This window comes from Podarcis melisellensis (assembly GCF_964234715.1).
Source record: "Podarcis melisellensis genome assembly, chromosome: 13".
NCBI lineage: Eukaryota > Metazoa > Chordata > Lepidosauria > Squamata > Lacertidae > Podarcis > Podarcis melisellensis.
The window spans coordinates 17,086,253-17,104,613 of NC_138545.1; the positions used below are offsets into that span (position 1 = coordinate 17,086,253).

General features: G+C 45.8%; 1 protein-coding gene across 1 annotated transcript; it reads left to right on the forward strand.

The window, feature by feature from the left end:
- Positions 1 to 3,058: 3,058 nt before the first annotated feature.
- On the forward strand, positions 3,059 to 10,987 carry LOC309354577 (extracellular fatty acid-binding protein-like). Its single transcript, XM_081884801.1, has 7 exons — positions 3,059 to 3,358; positions 3,724 to 3,866; positions 5,081 to 5,151; positions 6,957 to 7,067; positions 8,053 to 8,154; positions 8,650 to 8,675; positions 10,853 to 10,987. Exons 1-6 carry the CDS (start codon positions 3,269 to 3,271, stop codon positions 8,664 to 8,666), a joined length of 534 nt encoding a protein of 177 aa, XP_081740927.1. The 5' UTR covers positions 3,059 to 3,268; the 3' UTR covers positions 8,667 to 8,675; positions 10,853 to 10,987.
- The last annotated feature ends 7,374 nt before the right edge of the window (positions 10,988 to 18,361 follow it).

An 18,361-nucleotide genomic window follows, 5' to 3' on the forward strand; every position in this document is an offset into this window, starting at 1 on the left:
CTGTACGCTGGAAACAATGTTTTTAAAAGCAGGTTTCACCTCCCATCCATCTTATTTGCACCCCGTCAGGTGCTCCCTCTGGCCGCAGCTCTGGGGCTGGGGCAGGTGTCCTGGGATGTGCTGAAAGGGCAGGTTTCGAACCCAGCGCATGAGCTGACAAAGCCTGGAGTAGCTTCTTTTTCTGGTTTCACTGCTGTTGTTATTCCTGCCCAAATGGCTAGCATGTGTTACTTACCCACGGAACTGGGTACCTCCACGACCTCAAACAGGGACACCCTCTTGAAGATGGAACCTTTTCCAACCACACCTTTAAGTGAAGCTCTTTCCCAGTCTCCATCCTCATCGGAATTGTTTTTAAGACGCTTTATTGCTCGTGTGGTTCATCTCCCTGGGCTCCTTCAGGAGGAAGGGTGTGATGTAATGAATTCAAAATTGTAATCACAGCCAGGGTAATTAATAAGAGGAAGATACAGAGGTCATATTGAGAAGCATGACGGGGAGAATTCAAGGAAGGACTTACACGAGTACTTGACGTGAGTACATTAAAAAATTCCTCCATTCAAATGTGCAACATCAAGAAGAGGAAGGACTGGCTGGGATCAGCTAAACCAGTTTGTTGCTCTTTCTTGCGGTAAGAGCTGCCAAGGGAGTTCTTTTGCCCAGCACCCTTGGGAGATCACTGGATCTGCTTGCACCTTGTGGCCTAGGCGACAGCTCCTAGGGACCAGGTCGCTTCCACCACCACCACACTCCCCCCTCCCAATTGATGGGCATCGCCCTTCAAATGGTGTCTTGTGGTTGATGATGCAGGGTGAGGCTTACCCAATACTTTATTCCAGTTGGCACCCCTGCCTTAGGGTGAGTTGAGTTCATGGCTGTCCTAGCAGAACCTCGCTTCGTCTGCCTCTGCGTTGTGGACCACTGCTGGAAGATGCTGTCCAAGCTCTCTGCCAGAGACAAGGTTTCCCCAGCATTCCTAATCTCTGGAAAAGCCCAAGGGACAGCAAGTATTTGCTCCAGCGCTGAGCCATGGGTCCCTCCCCATGGACTGAGAATGGCTAGAGGGATTCAAAGCAGCAATGTCCTCTGATGTTCTGAATTCCCAGACCAGGCTTGACTCTTCATCCTCCTGGGCAGGTAGGAAGAAAGATCCTTCCTGTGGTCCACTCCAGCTCTCCAGCTCTCCAACAGTCCTCTGACGAAAATAGCGACATCCTCTTCCCCATCAGGAAACCTCTCCTGTGTGGGGGAGGCGAGCTATCACTTTGTTATCATGTCTGTATTTTAAGTTCGACTTGGCAGACCTTCTCTGGAAAGGCTAATGTATGGTGCAACTTGTCTGGGAAAATTAATGAGCAAATGCCTAGATTCTATTTCACTGGAACTGAGAAAAAATGGCGTCTGCCGCCCGTGGAGGACTTTTGGATGGATTCGGCATAAATACCAGTGCATGAGGATTTATTGCAAACAAAAGACTTACCAGCTATAAAAAAGGGAGACTCATACAAAGTTCACACAGAAGCGTAATATTGTTTACCTTAACTCACCTGTGGAAACAACTCAGAGACTATTAAAGAAAGAAGGATAATAACAAGAAGTTTGAAAGATGGGACTGGTGAATACTAAAAGCAGCAGAAATATGAGATGATTGGACCCTACTGAACTCGAAGCATGGGAACCCCCAACAAAAAAATTATAATTTGGCAAAATATTAGGACTTTATGATATGTATTTGCATAATTTGGAATAATTAATGTGATTTGATTGGATTTTTAAAATGGAAAACTTAATAAAATTATTATTATAAAAAGGAAACCTCTCCTGTACACATAGACACCATATACGCATTGACACTGGTCACCTCGAGCCTATTGCAACCTCTCGGCCAAGCCTACTTCGCAGGATTGTTGTAAATAAAAATTGTGCGAGGAAGGGTATAACACCTTCTGCAGATAAATGGTATGAAATACAATTGTAGTTGTAAGCTGCCTTGAGTCCCCATGAGGGAAAAGGATGGAATAATAATATTAATAATAGAGGAAACTGTGGGAATGATCAGAACAGGGAGGAAATCCTATTGAACTTGGTGGGACTTAGTTCTGAGTCAAAATGCTTCAGATTGCAGTGTAAGGCTGCCCGGTCTTGACCCAGTTCCCTGGGAGTCAGTTCCATTGAATAAAGGGGGCCTACATCTGAGTAGACAGTGTCAGGCTCCATTTACAATACTTCGGTTTTTGAATGTAATCCATTTTGGAAGACAGTTCGACTTCTGAAATGTTTGACAACCGAGGCACAGCTTCTGATTGGTTGCAAGAGCTTCTTGCACTCAAGCAGAAGCCATGTTGGACATTTGGGTTCCAAAATATGATAGGAAACTGGAGCATTTACTTCCAGGAGCAGAAGTGTTCGAGAACCGAGGTTTGACTGTAAAGGAATAAACACTCCCCGTGTTTCCTAAGAAATGGCTGGCTGTGGAAACATTGCAATGAAAGGACTGAAAGTGAACTGGTCACTTTTTCCTTCAACATTATGGGAATGGCTTTGTATGCCAGCTTCACCATTTCCTTCATTTGTTGCAGGGATTTTATTTGGAGCATAAACCATACTCCATTTTTTGCACCTACACACACCACTTTTAATTGCTTTCTGAGATGCAGAAGGAAAAGGACGAGAGGGACATTCAGGGATCAAATCCGAATCTCGGATGGCTTCTGGGACTGTCCCTGGAAAATTGGGACCATGAGGGCCCCAGCACCCCTGGGAGCAGCAGCAGCAGCAGCCCGGTCTCATGACTCCATCTTTGCTCTCCTGCATCTTTCCAAAAGGGTGACCAGGAAAGCAGCTGATGTCATTCCTTCATTTATTGCACTCCAAGAAACATATTGACCTTGGGTCACCCACTCCAAGCTCTTCTTCCCCTGCTTTAGATAAGAGGAGTGTGACCTTTCCGGGTGGTTGTTGTCCAAAAGCCCGTTGGATCGTGGGCCAAGGCAAATGCCTCCTCTGTTTGGACAACCGCAACACCTCCTTGTGTTGCACAAGGAGCCATTGGGGCAGCTGTTCCCAAGCCAACAACAACCTTGTTGTATCTGCAGCTGCAAACGTGGCTGGTGGGTGAGAAAGGACGGCGGGTGGACTTGATGCAAGCTTCTCAGAGGGTGTGGCAGGGAGAGAGTAAAGCTCTACAAAAGCCAGGAAGCGTGCATACCTTGAGCTAACTTGTCTCAGAATATCCTCTCACCGAGAAGCGAGAAAGCAGAGAAGCAAGATGAAGTTCTGGGTGACTGGTTTGGGTCTTGCCTTTCTCTACGCTGCCCACGCTATGCGTTATGACTTTAAAAAGTGTGACCCAAATAAGGTAACCACCAGCTCTGGTCTTCTGTCGAGCTCCAACCGAGTGCCGTGGCGGGACAACCCCGGGGAGGGGAGACACCATTTGGGGAAGAATTTGGCAATGTCAGATGGCCCATTCCTCAATGGACACTTGTTCCTGTACAAATAGAAAATGTTCCAGATCCGTTGGGGTCTTTGGAGGGTGTGCACCGTGATGTGTGCACTTGGCCATTTTTGCTTACCATCTGCATGGACAGGAACTCCTCATCTTCAGATAAGTCCCATTATTGGAAGGGAACTCTTGTACCAGGTAGGCAGTCAGGGATTTCTGCTCGGAGCCCCAGTGTTTTGCTGCACCTTCTGAAAGGGCCACTTTTTTTTTGTCTTCAGAAATTCCCAAAGACCTGGTACACACAGATCTTCGCCACCAACAGCACCCTGCTTTCCGACTATTTAGATGGAATGAGCATGGTGGCTGCCAACTTAACAATCACGAAGGGTGGAAACTTCAATGTCTCTTCCACTTTGCCAACGTAAGTTTGCCTGTTTTTGCTGAGCTGTTGTAGCATCGCCCACAGACGGAAGAAAACCCTGGGGTGTGGTTGCTCTGGTGAGTTCTTTTGCTCACCCTCAGGTTGAATTTCTGAATTTGAATATGTGAATTTGAAGATTTCCCCGTTTAGATTTTGAGAGATGAGATGAAATTAGAGCAGCACTATGTATCCACTGAACAAGTTTTAATTTGAATCTATGGTTATGCATCTACTGACTATGCAGAAGAGGGCTACTGATGGCTGCTAACTATGCTTCCAAACACCAATTGCTAGAAATCACAGGAGAGAAACATTGCTCTCGGGCTTGAATCCTGCTCGCTGGTTTAACATGGGCATCTGGTTGGCCACTGTGAGAACAGGATGCTGGACTAGATGGGCCATTGACCTGATCCAGAAGGCTCTTTTTATGTCCTTATTAAACCACAGAGCCTAGGACTTGCCAATCAGAGGGTTGGCGGTTCGAATCCCCGTGACGGGATGAGCTCCTGTTGCTCGGTCCCTGCTCCTGCCAACCTAGCAGTTCGAAAGCACCTCAAAGTGCAAGTAGATAAATAGGTACCGCTCTGGCGGGAAGGTAAACGGCGTTTCCGTGCGGTGCTCTGGTTCGCCAGAAGTGGCTTAGTCATGCTGGCCACATGACCCGGAAGCTGTACGCCAGCTCCCTCGGCCAATAAAGCAAGATGAGCGCCACAACCCCAGAGTCGGTCACGACTGGACCTAATGGTCAGGGGTCCCTTTACCTTACTATGTTGGAATCATAGAATTGTAGTGTTGGAAGGGGGCCAAGGGTCATCTGGTCTAACCCCCAGCAATGCAAATTCGGATTTGTGATGACCCTGAGTTGGAGGGCCACTTTCCGAGCCAAAGGTGACAAAACCTCTGTGACATTCCTTCCAAGATTTCCCCCTGGAAAAATAGGGACGTCCTCTTCCATCCCCTTCAACATTTCTCTGATGACCTAGGGACATGCTATTGAAAGGAAAAGTGGGGCATTCTGGGATCAAATCAGAAACCTGGATGGCTTCTGTAATTCCAGGACTGCCTCTGGAAAATGGGGACGTTTGGAGGGTCTGAGGCTGGCCTGATTCAGCCAGACGATTCTGATGTCCTTACCAAGTCCAGCGCCTCAGATTTCACAACTGCACCACTGCTCCCCGTGACCTGACCCCTTTCCTCCTTGTCTCCTTTCACAGGCCCTACGGCTGTCTCAAAATGGATATGGCCTTTACCCTAGGGAAAGATGGAAAGTATACCTGCAATAGCGGTCTGTATGAGTGAAATCTTGCTCAGTTTTTTAACCTGTTACAGCTATTCACCCTGCTTCCCTAAGCAGTGTGAGAAGCTCCAGTTGGCATACCCAAGTTGGGCTCCCTTTGGAAGGAAAGATGGGAAACGTAAGGTGTTTCTGTAATATTTAAGTCAATTTGCATGTCTACAAGTTGAATGTAGTTGTGGTCTTCAGCAGCAGCTTGATGTTTCCAGTGGCAGGAAAGTCTGCTGCCCTCCTATAGGGCAGATGGGCCAGTTTTGTTGTTGTTGCTTAGTCGTTTAGTCATGTCCGACTCTTTGTGACCCCATGGACCACAGCATGCCAGGCACTCCTGTCTTCCACTGCCTCCTGCACTTTGGTCAAACTCATGTTAGTAGCTTTGAGAGCCAGTGTGGTGTAGTGGTTAAGAGTGGTAGACTCGTAATCTGGGGAACCGGGTTCGTGTCTCCACTCCTCCACATGCAGCTGCTGGGTGACCTTGGGCTAGTCACACTTCTCTGAAGTCTCTCAGCCTCACTCATCTCACAGAGTGTTTGTTGTGGGGGAGGAAGGGAAAGGAGAATGTTAGCCGCTTTGAGACTCCTCAGGGTAGTGATAAAGCAGGATATCAAATCCAAACTCCTCCTCCTCCTCTTCCTCCTATTCTTCTTCGTCTTCTTCTTCTAAATCTGGCCCGTGGACAGTCTGGGAATCAGCGTATTTTTACATAGCCAAAGGAAAATGTGTAGATGCAAACCAAGCAATCGTTTTAGGGTTATCTTTAAGCCAGACTTGAACTAGACAGCCCATTAAACAGAGGACACCTTCCATAGAATCCTGGAACCACAGAACCATAGGAGTTAGAAGGAACCCCGAGGGTGATCTTGTCCAACCGTCTGCAACGCAGGAATCCTGCACCAAAAGAGGCCCCCAAATCCTCTTTAGTCTTAGGAACACAAGGAGGACCTTTGTTGCTGGATTAGACCAAACATCCATTGAGCACAGCATCCCAGTTTCCACAGCAGCCAAACAGATTGATCCCCACAAGCAGTGGTGGCAGGCAGCCATCTTTATGGTTAGGTAGCCACTGAGAGCCTTATTCCCCTAGGGTTACCATATTCCAAGAAGTAAAAAAACTGGACACATAAAGTTTTTGAGCTTTTTAAGGACCATCGCCCAATAGCCCCCCTGCCACCGCCGACCCTGAGCCACCCACGCCAGAGCCCATAGGAGCCAACTCCTTAATTGTGGGGGCTGGGTACCGACAAAGTCAGTGAACAAATGGCCTCTGTGGTGCTGTTTACGACAGAGAAGCAGTTCAGCTCCGCCTCCGCAGACAGCCAGATAATCAAACTTTTGTGGGAGGGGGGAACCCTTTTCCTCCCTATGGAACAGGGGGCCTTGCTGGTGGTGGTGACCAGAGCTGAACCTTCTCTCTCTCTCTCTCTCTCTCTCTCTCTCTCTCTCTCTCTCTCTCTCTCTCTCTCTCCCTCTCCCACAGCTGCAACGCAGACATTCAATGTCACACGCACAGGCCTGCATGTAATGGGTCTGACGTCACACGCACAACATTGTGCATGTGATGTCTCATGAACTATTCAATAACACCCACACCCACACCCAAGTATTATCCATTCTTGTTTTCTGTTTTAATGGTTTGGTGATTTAATGCGCTTTTAACAGCTTACAGCCGTGAAGGACGGATGAGTCAAGTTTATTCATTTATTTTTAAGGGAAACATTCCCGTTGGTGCTAAATTTCGCACCGATTGAAGAGTCCCCAATTCATTACGCAGGCCTTCCTCTCTCTTTTTTCTCCAGAATGGGGTAAAGGCGTCGTCCTAGATGGGCAGACAGATTGTAAGAGCTACTGCGTTGTCACGGCTGCACACACACGGGATGGCGTCATGTCCGTTTATTTGACACTTTATGGTATGTAGCCAAGGAGACTCCCACCCTCACCTTGAAGAGGGAAGAGAGAGAACATTTATTAAGTCGTTACATTTATACATATCACCATTCCGCCCATACAATCAAGGGGATTTGCAATTCAAAATAATGGTGTAGGACAGCCTGTGTCAGCCCGGTCCCCTCCAGAGGCTTCGAATGACAACTCCCATCAGCCCTAGCCAGCGTAGTATAACTTCCAAGTGTCCTGATTTTCCAAGGACAGTCCCGGAAGTACAGAAGCTGCCCCAGTTTCTGATTTGATCCCGGACTGTTGCACTTCTCCTTTTCCCAGACCCCCAAGTACCTTGAATTTCCAGGGACAGTCCCAGAGCTACAGAAGCCATACTGGTTTCTGTTTGGATCCCAGTATGTCTCGTTCTTCGTTTTTCCTCCTCGCCTTGGGGAACAGTTAAAAGTGGCGTGTATAGGTGCAAAAACAGAGTCCCGTTTATCCTGAAAATAAATTCCCCGCACCAAATGAAGGAAATGGTAAAGCTGGAATGCAAAGCTGTTCCAATAATTTTGAAGGAAAAGGTCACCAATCTGCTTTAAATCCTTACCTAAAATTTTATTTCATTCCCATTATGTGTGGAAAGTGTTATACACCATCCCTTCCCTCTCACATTTTTTTTTTACCACACTCTTGTGATGTAGGTGAGGTGGAAAAGTTGCAATTGGCTCAAGGTGACCGATGTTGACATGCCCATGGCAGCTATTTGTGCGGCAGAAGCTTCCTGGTGTAGAATAGGATGTCCCTATTTTCACTGGAGTGATGTTGGAAGGGGTGGTATTGTGCCCTGAACATCATCACCTCACATTCCTTATTCAGAAGACTTAGCCAGAAATTCACTCTTTCCCCTCTCCCCCTTCCAATATTTTTCATACATTTTTCAGCTGCACAAATGCTGCCTTCTAGCGACGGGAGGTATGAAACGCATGTCGGGTTCAGGTCTTGTCTCTTTTCCAGGTGTTGCAAAAATTCCCACGCGAGAGTCCAAGCAGATCTTTGCAAAACAGTTCGCAAAACTGGGCTTGGAAGAGAAGTATTTGGTACAATTTCCTCCAGAAGGTAAGACCTGAGAGAAGTTGTTCTTGTATGTCCCAGTGAGGCAGAGAACACCTGGTTGTCAGGTACTAAGGAAGAGATAACTCCACTGGGCTTAGAAATTTAAAAACTTTCAGGGGGGACTCAGTTTTGGGGAAGGGAGATATCAGATTCAAGAACTGTAGAAGCGAAGACTGGTGTAATGTGGGGAGAATTCCTGCATCTCGCCAGTTCATTCACCGTCATGTCGCCCTGTTTCTGCCTTCCCCAGACAGGTGTCCTCCAGGTGTTGCCTCCATCAGTCATTGGAGTCAGCCTGGCCAACGCTCAGGGGTGATGGGAGTTCAGCTAGAGGCCATTGGGCTGGGGCTGGGCTGGGCCAGTCACACACAAGCTGCCTTCTAAGCTATGAAGGCACCAGACACATCTGGAGCAATAAGCAAAGGACGTTCCCCCACTTTGGACCACCAGTAATTTTTGACGGATGCAATAATCTTGTTTATTGGTTTGTTTCCACAGTGGCCTGTGCAGACTAAAGACAATAGGTGAGATTTCTTTAAGGCATCGATTCCATTTAGGGCCAAGGCATAAAGAGGAGCAGGCCCTTTTGCAACTCAATGCAGTTTGTGTGGTGGCAGAATATGGGCACAGAAATAAAAAGGACATATGTCGCTTTAACTAAATGCCCCTAAAAGGTGACATTGGGGGGCAGGCAGAGCTCAATCCTTTGATCCACTTCTGAATGCCTCAAATCACTACTGCATCTTAGAGAACGAGGGTTGTTGTTGTTTGTTTGTTTACTCCATGGGTAGGCAAACTAAGGCCCGGGGGCCGGTTCCAGCCCAATCGCCTTCTCAATCCGGCCCATGGACGGTCCAGGAATCAGCGTGTTTTTACATGAGTAGAATGTGTGTTTTTATTTAAAATGCATCTCTGGGTTATTTGTGGGGCATGGGAATTTGTTGTTTTCTTTTTAAAAAAAAATATAGTCCGGCCCCCCACAAGGTCTGAGGGACAGTGGACTGGCCCCCTGCTGAAAAAGTTTGCTGACCCCTGGTTTACTCCCCCTATTCTGCTTCTCCACCTGATACAAGGATATGTTCCGGGTTCTCTAGAAAGACAATGAGCAAGTTGCATGAGTGACACTTTCTGTGATGGCACACACCATAGATTGGAATTACATTTAAAGCACTCCCAAGGAATCCTGGGAACTTGTTAAGGGTGCTTGGAATTGCAGCTCTGTGAGGGGTTTTTTGTGTGTGGGGTGTGTGTGTATGTGTTGCTTTAGATATGTGGTGTCTGCAGCTCTGTCTGTTTTCTGCTTTCTGAGTAGGAAGCTCTGCGTAAGAGGGGCAGTGGGCAGAGGAAAAGATGAGAAGCCCTAAGAATTCTGCTGGTGAAAGTGAGGGTAGAATCCACTTGCAGGGATGAATGTCTGCTGCAGACGGCATTCCTCTTTCAACAAAGTCTTCGGGATGTGCTTTTCTGGGTGCGGCCATAGCTTAGTGGCCGAGCACATACTCTGAGCGCAGAAGGTCCTGGGTTCAAGTCTCTTCATCCCCCATTAAGAGAACTCAGAAAGACTCCTCTCTGCTTGACCCCATGGAGAACTGCTTTCCGCCACCAGCTGGTCGGATCAGTGTCTTGACTTGGGATCGGGTTAAGTGTAGGAATGCAATAAGGAAAACACTTCCCTGAAACATAGGTTTATACAGTGTTTGGTATTGGGGGCGGGTGGGGGAACGACGACAATGACGAAATTAGGATGTATAAAGAGCTAAAAACTTCAGAAGATAACCTCTTAAACTAGATGCCTAATTTATGGGGTTTGACCATTAGTCAAGGCAAATGGATTCTCCATGCCCTCCCATCTGTAAAAAATTGCTATTGGTACATTGTAAGGGCAAAAATATGACCCTCATCAACCAGTGGACAGATGATATGACAACTCTTGCAAGCAATAGACTCTTGCAAGCCTATGGACAAAGATGATGCATGGACAAATTTATTGGAATGTATTTGTTGAAACCACAGTGACACATGGATTAACATATACAATAGGTTTATCCATCTACATATATACTATCTAGTTTTGTGGCCTTAATTGTATTTTATGCTTTTTCCCCCTATTGCTGTTTTCCCCTGCTTTTTAAAAGGTTTCTAATATATTCTTTCCCCCTCTTTTTTCTATTCTTCCTTCCCCCCTTTTTTATTTGCTTTAATCTACTAGAACAATCTCAATAAAATTATAAATATTTTTAAAAATGATGGAAGGTGGAATCTGTCACCCTCCAGATGTCCTTTTTTTCCAGCTGCCCTCATCCTCATGCTAGCAGGGGCTGCTGGGAGCTGGAGTCCACCAACAGCCAGAGGGTAGCGCTTTTCCAGCCCCTGACTTAGAGGTCAAACACTAGGGAAGTCTCGTATTCAGGGCTTGTCCACACTTGGCTTACCCCATGTTTATAAAGCACAGAGCCGAGCAGTTTTCCATTTGCCCCACTGCTTTCCCTGGGGGAAATGCTCTATTGACCTGAATTGGAGCAAACAGCCATTGGGGGGAAACCCGATGGAAGTTTGCTCAGTTTGGCAGTCAAAAGTGAGTGTTTGTGGCTCGTTCAAAAGGTGGTCGTGCTGGAAAGGGAGAGAGAGGCGGCAGCCTTTTAGAGTGGACTGCATTAGGCCAACTTAATGCTCCTGTTTCACAACCGTTCTTGTCTTGTAGGTAACAAAAGCCAATGGGACAGCAGATCAGATGATACCACCCGCTGCTTTTCCTGCGCAATCCCCTTGCGGGCTTTGCTAAACTCCTGGGGCGGAAGACCCCTCTTGCTCTCAATAAATAGATTGAGAAACAGCAGCTTATATTTTTGTCTCTATGTGCCAGAAGGGCAGAGGTGGTTTAAGAGGGTGGGGAGCTGCAACCGGGCATCGCACCACAGAAATAACTCTGTAGAACAGACTGCGAGAAGCACCCAATTTTAGCGTCACTGAAACTGGAAAGCCCCAAGTTGGCCACAGAGAAGGGACCCCAAGTTTAAAAGCCAGGATTGTATTCATTGCTAGTGATACGCAGGGTAGACCCATTGAAATCAATGAGCAGAGCCAAGGGTTCACCCACAACTTCTACTAGACCCATCATTTCCCCCCAAGGAAAACCTGCTCTTCAACGTGGAATCAGAGTAAACGCCCAACGGGTTCAAGTTACAAGAAAGGTGATTCCGACTCAACATCAGGAAGAGCTTCCTGACAGTCTTCTTCTTTGGCGATCACTCATAAGATTGTCTTCCATGAACACGGTTTTAACAGTGAGTCCATAAGTGACTGTGGAGGCCAGTTCTGGATCCACACGTCCTTCCACAGTGGGGACATAGGTTTCTGGTCAGGAGTTGATCACAGTGAGGGTTTGCCAAGTGTGCCTTCCTCTTAGCGCGTTTCTCCCTTGAGTCCTGAGTTGGAACGTCTTCAAAGCCCATGACACCTTTGGTAAAGGCTGTTCTCCAATTGGAGCGCTCACAGGCCAGTGTTTCCCAGTTGTCGGTGTTTATACTACATTTTTTAAGATTTGCCTTGAAAGAGAGTCTTTAAACCTCTTTTGTTGACCGCCACCTTTCCATTTTTAAGTTGGGAATAGAGTAGTCGATTTGGAAGACGATCATCAGTCATCCACACAACACGACCAGTCCAACGAAGTTGATGTTGAAGAATCATCTGTTATCTTTGCTTCTTCCAGTACACTGGCATTAGTTCGCCTGTCTTCCCAAGTGATGTGTAAAAATGGTCAGAGACACCGGTGATGGAATCTTCCGAGGAGTTCTTTGACCACGGAATTGAAGTTTGTGAACACTCCCTCAGTGGAGGTTTTGAAGTAGAGGTTGGATGGACATCTGTCATGGATGCTTGAGTTGAGATTTCTGCATTGCAGAACCAAAGGACCCTTGGGATTCTTTCCAATTATACAATTCTATGATTCTGTAATCCTATCTAAACCATCTAAGCTGGTGGTCATCATGGCTTAACTGTGTGCCGTGTGGAGAAGTTCTTCCTTACGGCTCCTGAAACCTTCCAACATTTAGCTTCCTAGAATGACCACAGATTCTGGTGTTATGTATGCATCATTTTATACATGCATCATTTTATACAGTAAATGTGTATCATGTCATCTCTTCTTGCCTTGTCTCAAAACGAAAAAGGAGCCTTCTCCATGGCTGCCCTGAAGGATAGCTCAGTCAGTAGAGCATGAGACTTAATCTGAGGGTCATGGGTTTAAGCCCCATGTTGGGCGAAATTGCAGGGGGTTGAGCTAGATGACCCTCAAGGTCCCTTCCAACTTGCAGATAGGTAGCCGTGTTGGTCTGCCATAGTCAAACCAAAAAAAATTCCTTCCAGTAGCACCTTAAAGACCAACTAAGTTAGTTCTTGGTATCCGAAGAAGTGTGCATGCACACTTCTTCAGATACCAAACTTCCAACTTGGTGATTCTGTGGGAGCATAGGGTGAACTAACAAACTAATTAACTAATTATTTGGAATTCTTGAAATACCTGGGTATGATAATACCCCATGATTTAAATAAAGTGGAAGTACTAAATCTTAAACCATTCTTCCACTTTGTTTCTATATTTATTTATCCTTTATTCCTTATAATACATTTAAAAAAAAAAATCCAGTTGAAGGAAGATGCAGTTATCCTGGCTGGGCAAGATACTTTCTTAAAAAAAGAAGATGACTGCAAAATTGACTCTTATATATAGAAACGATGGAAGTGGGGGTTGGGTTTTCCTAATTCGAAGCTTTGTTGTTATGTCGTTCGTCTGAAAAACATGAGTCTTGTTGTGAAAGGTGATAACTAAAGGTTTCTTCCATATGATCCCCTTTTAAAACCATCCTTGTCAAAATATAACAACAATGACGTCTAACAGTTTAAAGGTTGGAAGGAACAAGGTCACCATTATTTTAAAGATTCCTATCGATCTGGCATCCATCCCATGCCAATTACTGAGCTGAAGGACAAACTGGGTACTGTTAGTCGTACATGACTGCTGCGATATCAGGTGCAGTATCTTATTTCTGTGCCAATAATTATGCAACGAGTCCACGGGCCTGCGTTGGGAATTTTATTTCCCTCAAAACCATTTCCTGCTGAAGGCCTATTACCTGAGGTTTGTCCTCACCTCCGCTTTCTCCGCCACTTTCCCCAGGGAAAACCCACAGTCTCCCACTGAATTGGACCAAACAGCAGAACCGGCCCAGTCTTTAGGCAGAGTGGAGCCACTGCCTCAGGTGGCAGAAGCCCTCAGGCAGCACTCCCGCAAGTGCCCCGCCTGCCCCACCACCTCTGTCAGCGGCAGAGAATTGGTGCCACCATTGGCATGGATTTTCGGCTACACTGCATCCGTTTCGAGTGAGATCTCTGTAATTCCAGGACTGTCCCTGGAAAATTGGGACACTTGGAAGGTCTGTACAAGGAGTGTGCTTTGAACTCAGGGCTGATCTTGCAACTGGGTGGGAGCAGGTGTCTTTCTTCACTTCACTTCACTTCACTTCACTTCACTTCAAATTTGTTTACTGCTTTTCTATATTACTATACACAAGGTGATTTTCAGCAACAAAATATACAACAAAGAACACACATCATATAACAATCTGATCCAATGCAAAACGTCCTAATAAAACATAGCTTTAAAATGGAATGACTTATATCAAATAAAGTAGTATTAAATATAATAGTACACGATAAAATTAAATCTCAGAACACCAGCAAATAATAATTAAACAGAAATTCACTCCTAACAATTACAATAAATAATTACTTAAACTATGATCAATAAAAATAACTGAAAGTCACAATGCATCAAGTACAGTAATACCTTAGTTTTCGAACAGCTTAGTTCTTGAATGTTTTGGCTCCCAGACGCCGCAAACCTGGAAGTGACTGTTCTGGTTTTGAAATGATCTTTTGGCAGCCGAACATCCGGCGGGGCTTCCGCGGCATCCGATTGGCTACAGGAACCTCCTGCAGCCAATCAGAAGCCGCGCTTTGGTTTCTGAACGATTTGGAAGTCGAATGGACTTCTGGAACGGATTCCATTTGACTCCCAAGGTACGACTGTACCTGCTCTGGGTTATGGGTTGGTAACTGGTTATTATACTGGCCAAACTGGGAACCACGAGACGGAGGCTGCGTACTCCACACAATATGTTGAAAGCACATGGATTTCCCCAAAGAATAATGGGAAGCATAGGGTTGGGAATTATAGATTTTTTGAGGTATCTCCCACCATTTGCAGAATTCGGATACAGAATTGTAGGCTGTGAAATCTGGGGGATTTATTTCTTGCAACCAAGCATCCTCTTAATTCAGGGAATAGGGAGCTTCCTGACCCTGGGGCTGGATGTGGCCTTTGGAGCCAAGGGTCTTCCCTCGTTGGTCCCTCTCACTGCTATTCAAATTCCATGTTGGCTGCAGGGGGGGAGGGAGAAGACATTGCAAGTGATGGGCCCCCCAAACTGGGTTGGAATCCCGACATGGGGCACGAGGTAGATGGCCTTTAACAGCTGGAAGAGGAGAGGTGTGTAGATGACAGAGGGAGTCTTATTTGTCATCACTGTGTGTGACTGTGTACGTGCACATACACGCACGCCCCTGCCATAGGCCGGAAATGGGCGTGTGGGTGCATATGATTGAGTGCTAAATGGGGTTGGACTCGATGGCCCTTGTGGTTTCTTCCAACTCTATGATTCTATGATTCCAGCACCCCAAGCCTTAATGAATTTCAAACACTTGCTAATTCCAGGGATTAGAAGTGTCTAGGACACAGCTTAGCATCCCAAGCCTTAATTAATTTCTAACACCCGCTGGACCCAGGAATTTAGGGGAGTCTGGAACTCATAACAATATATTAGATGGCTGTTATAAAATAAAAATACTTTAAAAAACCCTCTCTGTCCCATTGGAATAATGATCCAGATGGTTTAAATGGATCCTTTTTGACAGTGCAAATGGCAGGCTCCAGATCAGGGTTAAAGCCCGTCTGCTCCCATGGCAGGGTCTCAATATTAAGTGTTCTAATGTCAGGTATACTTACTTCGTTAAAATGAACTTTATATAGTTCAATTAGTGTCTTTTTTTAAAGGATTAGTAATATTCTGGCTGTTGAAAGATCACCTGTTTTCCAAGATTCCATACACTCTTTGGTCATTTGTGCCCAAATCTTAATTGTAATATTACTTCATGTCGTTGAATCAGCAGATTCCCTTTTATCTCATCATGCATTTCCTGCCTCACGTCTCCTCCTCTTCTTTTACAAACTTCCCGGAGGATCGCATTCTTCCATGGGAGTGGCTTTGAGTTTTGTCTAATTAAATTTTATAATACCATCAAAGCAAACAACAATGGTACATTATTATTTTTACCACGATACAAATCACACCACTGACGACATAAAAAAGGAAAGCAAAGAAGCAAGGAATGTGGTCCCATTTAGTAAAGAAGCAGGCAAAGCAACAGGACTTATGTGTATACCCTGCTATGGACTAAAACAAAGACAACCCGCATTTGAAAAGTACTGTATTTTTCGCTCCATAAGGTGCACCTAGTTTTTAGAGGGGGAAATCAAGGAAAAAAATTATCCCCCCCCCAGCCCCAAAGAGCAAAGAAGCCAAGACAGTGAGCAGGATCCATCCCACTGGCTGTCTTAGCTTCTGCCATAGCCAGGAGAGGCTGCGCAATTCCCCCACCTCCCGCAAAAGCCCACAGGAGCCACGCACCCTTTAAGGAGCACGCGGCTCCTGTGGGCTTTTCTATGAGGAGGGAGAAGGGATTGACTGGCCGCGTCAGTCCCTTCTCCCTCCTGGGGAAAAGCCCACAAGAGCCGTGTGGAGCTTGTGTGCGGCTCTTGGGGGCTTTTCCTGCCTGCCTCCCCCCTGCATTCGCTCCATAAGACACAAACACATGTCCCCTTACTTTTTAGGAGGGAAAAAGTGTGTCTTATGGAGCGAAAAATACGGTAATTATGTTGACCAAAGTATAATAGAGAGAGCACACCTAGACTTAAAACACCAGGAGGTCCCTCTCAAAATTAAAAAGAACAGTAGATGGTTGGGGTTCATCTGGGCAACGGCATAGCTAGCTGCTGGGGTGCCTGGTGTGGGGGCATATCCTGCAACCAGGGGTGGGGCAATCTGGCCATGGGGGTGGGGCAAGCCTCCCCAAGGCTTGGAGCCTCTCCGCCACCTCCCCCTCAGTTGTAGGGTGGCTGAGGGAGAGGCAGTAGACAGACGCAAGTCCCACGCTGCCATTTCAGGCAGTGAGGAACCTGCAGGCACCTAAGCCACCACGTCACTCCTAAAAAGTTTTGTGAGCCCATTTTTTAAATAAAAAAAACCAAACTCATTTTGTCACACACACCCCAGTGATGACACCTGGGGCGAACCACGCACCCCGAACCCCCTCCCTCCACCACTGCATCTGGGGTAAGAATTGATAAAAGAAATAAAAGGGAACCAGTTGCCATGGAATTTGTCTCATTCAATTTCACCCCTAATGACTCTACAGAGTTGAGTTATCGTCTGTGAAATCCTTTGTCCACACTCTGCCATACTAATTCTACAAACTGCACACCAATTCTGCTCTTCCACAGAAATGAAATCTCCATTGAAAGAGCCACCAAAATGTGTAGCTTTAAAAGTTTAAATAATGTATCTTGACTCCCAAAGGAACATTCTTCCATTCTCTTCTGAGACAGATGAATGGCAAAAATTTGCTCCTCAAAACAATTAAAGAAGTGCCAATCCAGGATTTATAACCACCTGTTCTGTAGATATGGTACAAGTACACTGGAATGAATCAAGTATCACCCATGAATCAACTCGAGTGATTATCCCTTCACGAGAGCTGAAACCGATTTGAAGGATGACACCTGCCAGAGTAATTTCCAGTCTCCCTCAGAAATTTCTCTCCCAATGTCTGCCTCCCAAATTACTCATTGCCCCTCCCTCTCCACATCAGGTTGCTACTGATCAAGAAGGATTTGGCGAACAGAGGCCACCTCGCCCTTCACCTGCCTCAGGTGGTCCTGACACAATTTCTCAAATAGTGAGGGGTCTTGGCACACGCCATCATCTTCTAGACTATGAGGCTTGTAAACCAAATCCATTCTTAAACTGAGGCGCGCTTTCCCTAATGAGGCCTCACCCGTCCACCGTTCGGCTTCTGTTCGTAGACCAAGGTAAAGTTTGCAAACTGGAACACTACTTTCGGTTTTGCAGAGTTCGTAAACCGAATAGTTCGTTAACAGGGCTGTTCGTAAACCGAGGTACCACTGTCTTGTATTTAAGTATTTTTCTCCCCACTCCTTATATTGCTTGTATTGACAGGGGTCACAAAATTGTAGATGAACTAGAAATGGGATAAACATGGAGATAATACAGGGATTAGTCTGTGTGCCCAAGTGCCCCACACTTTGAGGGCTGAATGAAGGAACCGATTCTGAATGGAGATCTTTTCTCACTGAGGGCAAAAAAAGGGATTGCCCTAATGATAGGATAATGTGGGTTAAGTTCTGAACTAACTCAATGAATTTCCAGTCAATTTTTGATAACTTTAAACAATTGCTGGATATGAAAGGCATTATTGTACAATCTCAAGATAGGTACCCTGAACCCGCATTTCCTGCTACTTCTATATATAGAGCAGCTTTACTTATGCAAACTATTTCCCTCTCCTCCAGTAAAAGAGTCTATTTTCTCCCATCTTTGAAATTCATGGTTAGAATATCTATCAGGAACCTTTAAATAGCGAGAAATTGGGAAGCAGTGTCATTTTAAATACGGCATTCCTATCGACCCAAGAAGTTTTTTGTTTCTTCCTTTGGGACAGGTCCTTTTGCACTTCAGTTTACAAACCCATATAATCCCTCTTACGAAGTTGTTTAATCTCTTTCGGATTTGCTTTTGTGCAGGCAGGGACATATGAACTCTGATTTATCATTGTTAACTACCAGACCTGCTACCCTCCCAAAGTCATTAATTCTAGTCTGAAGGGCAAGAACAGCAGTTAAGGGACTATTCTAGCATCCATAAAATGCCATCGGCAAATAAAGTAATACACTGGTGTCTCCCATTAATGCGCAGGTCTGCTCCAATGGAAGAAGGCCTCCACTACTATTGCCCTAGTTACCATAGTAATTTGGAACTCTTGCAATTCCCTAAGGCCAACTGGCACCGTGACTCTG

Coding starts and splice junctions, on each gene's coding strand:
- LOC309354577 (XM_081884801.1), top strand. CDS start 3,269: ATGAAGTTCTGGGTGACTGGTTTGGGTCTTGCCTTTCTCTACGCTGCC. Junction 3,359..3,723: donor AAAAGTGTGACCCAAATAAG/GTAACCACCAGC, acceptor TTTTGTCTTCAG/AAATTCCCAAAGACCTGGTA. Junction 3,867..5,080: donor GTCTCTTCCACTTTGCCAAC/GTAAGTTTGCCT, acceptor CTCCTTTCACAG/GCCCTACGGCTGTCTCAAAA.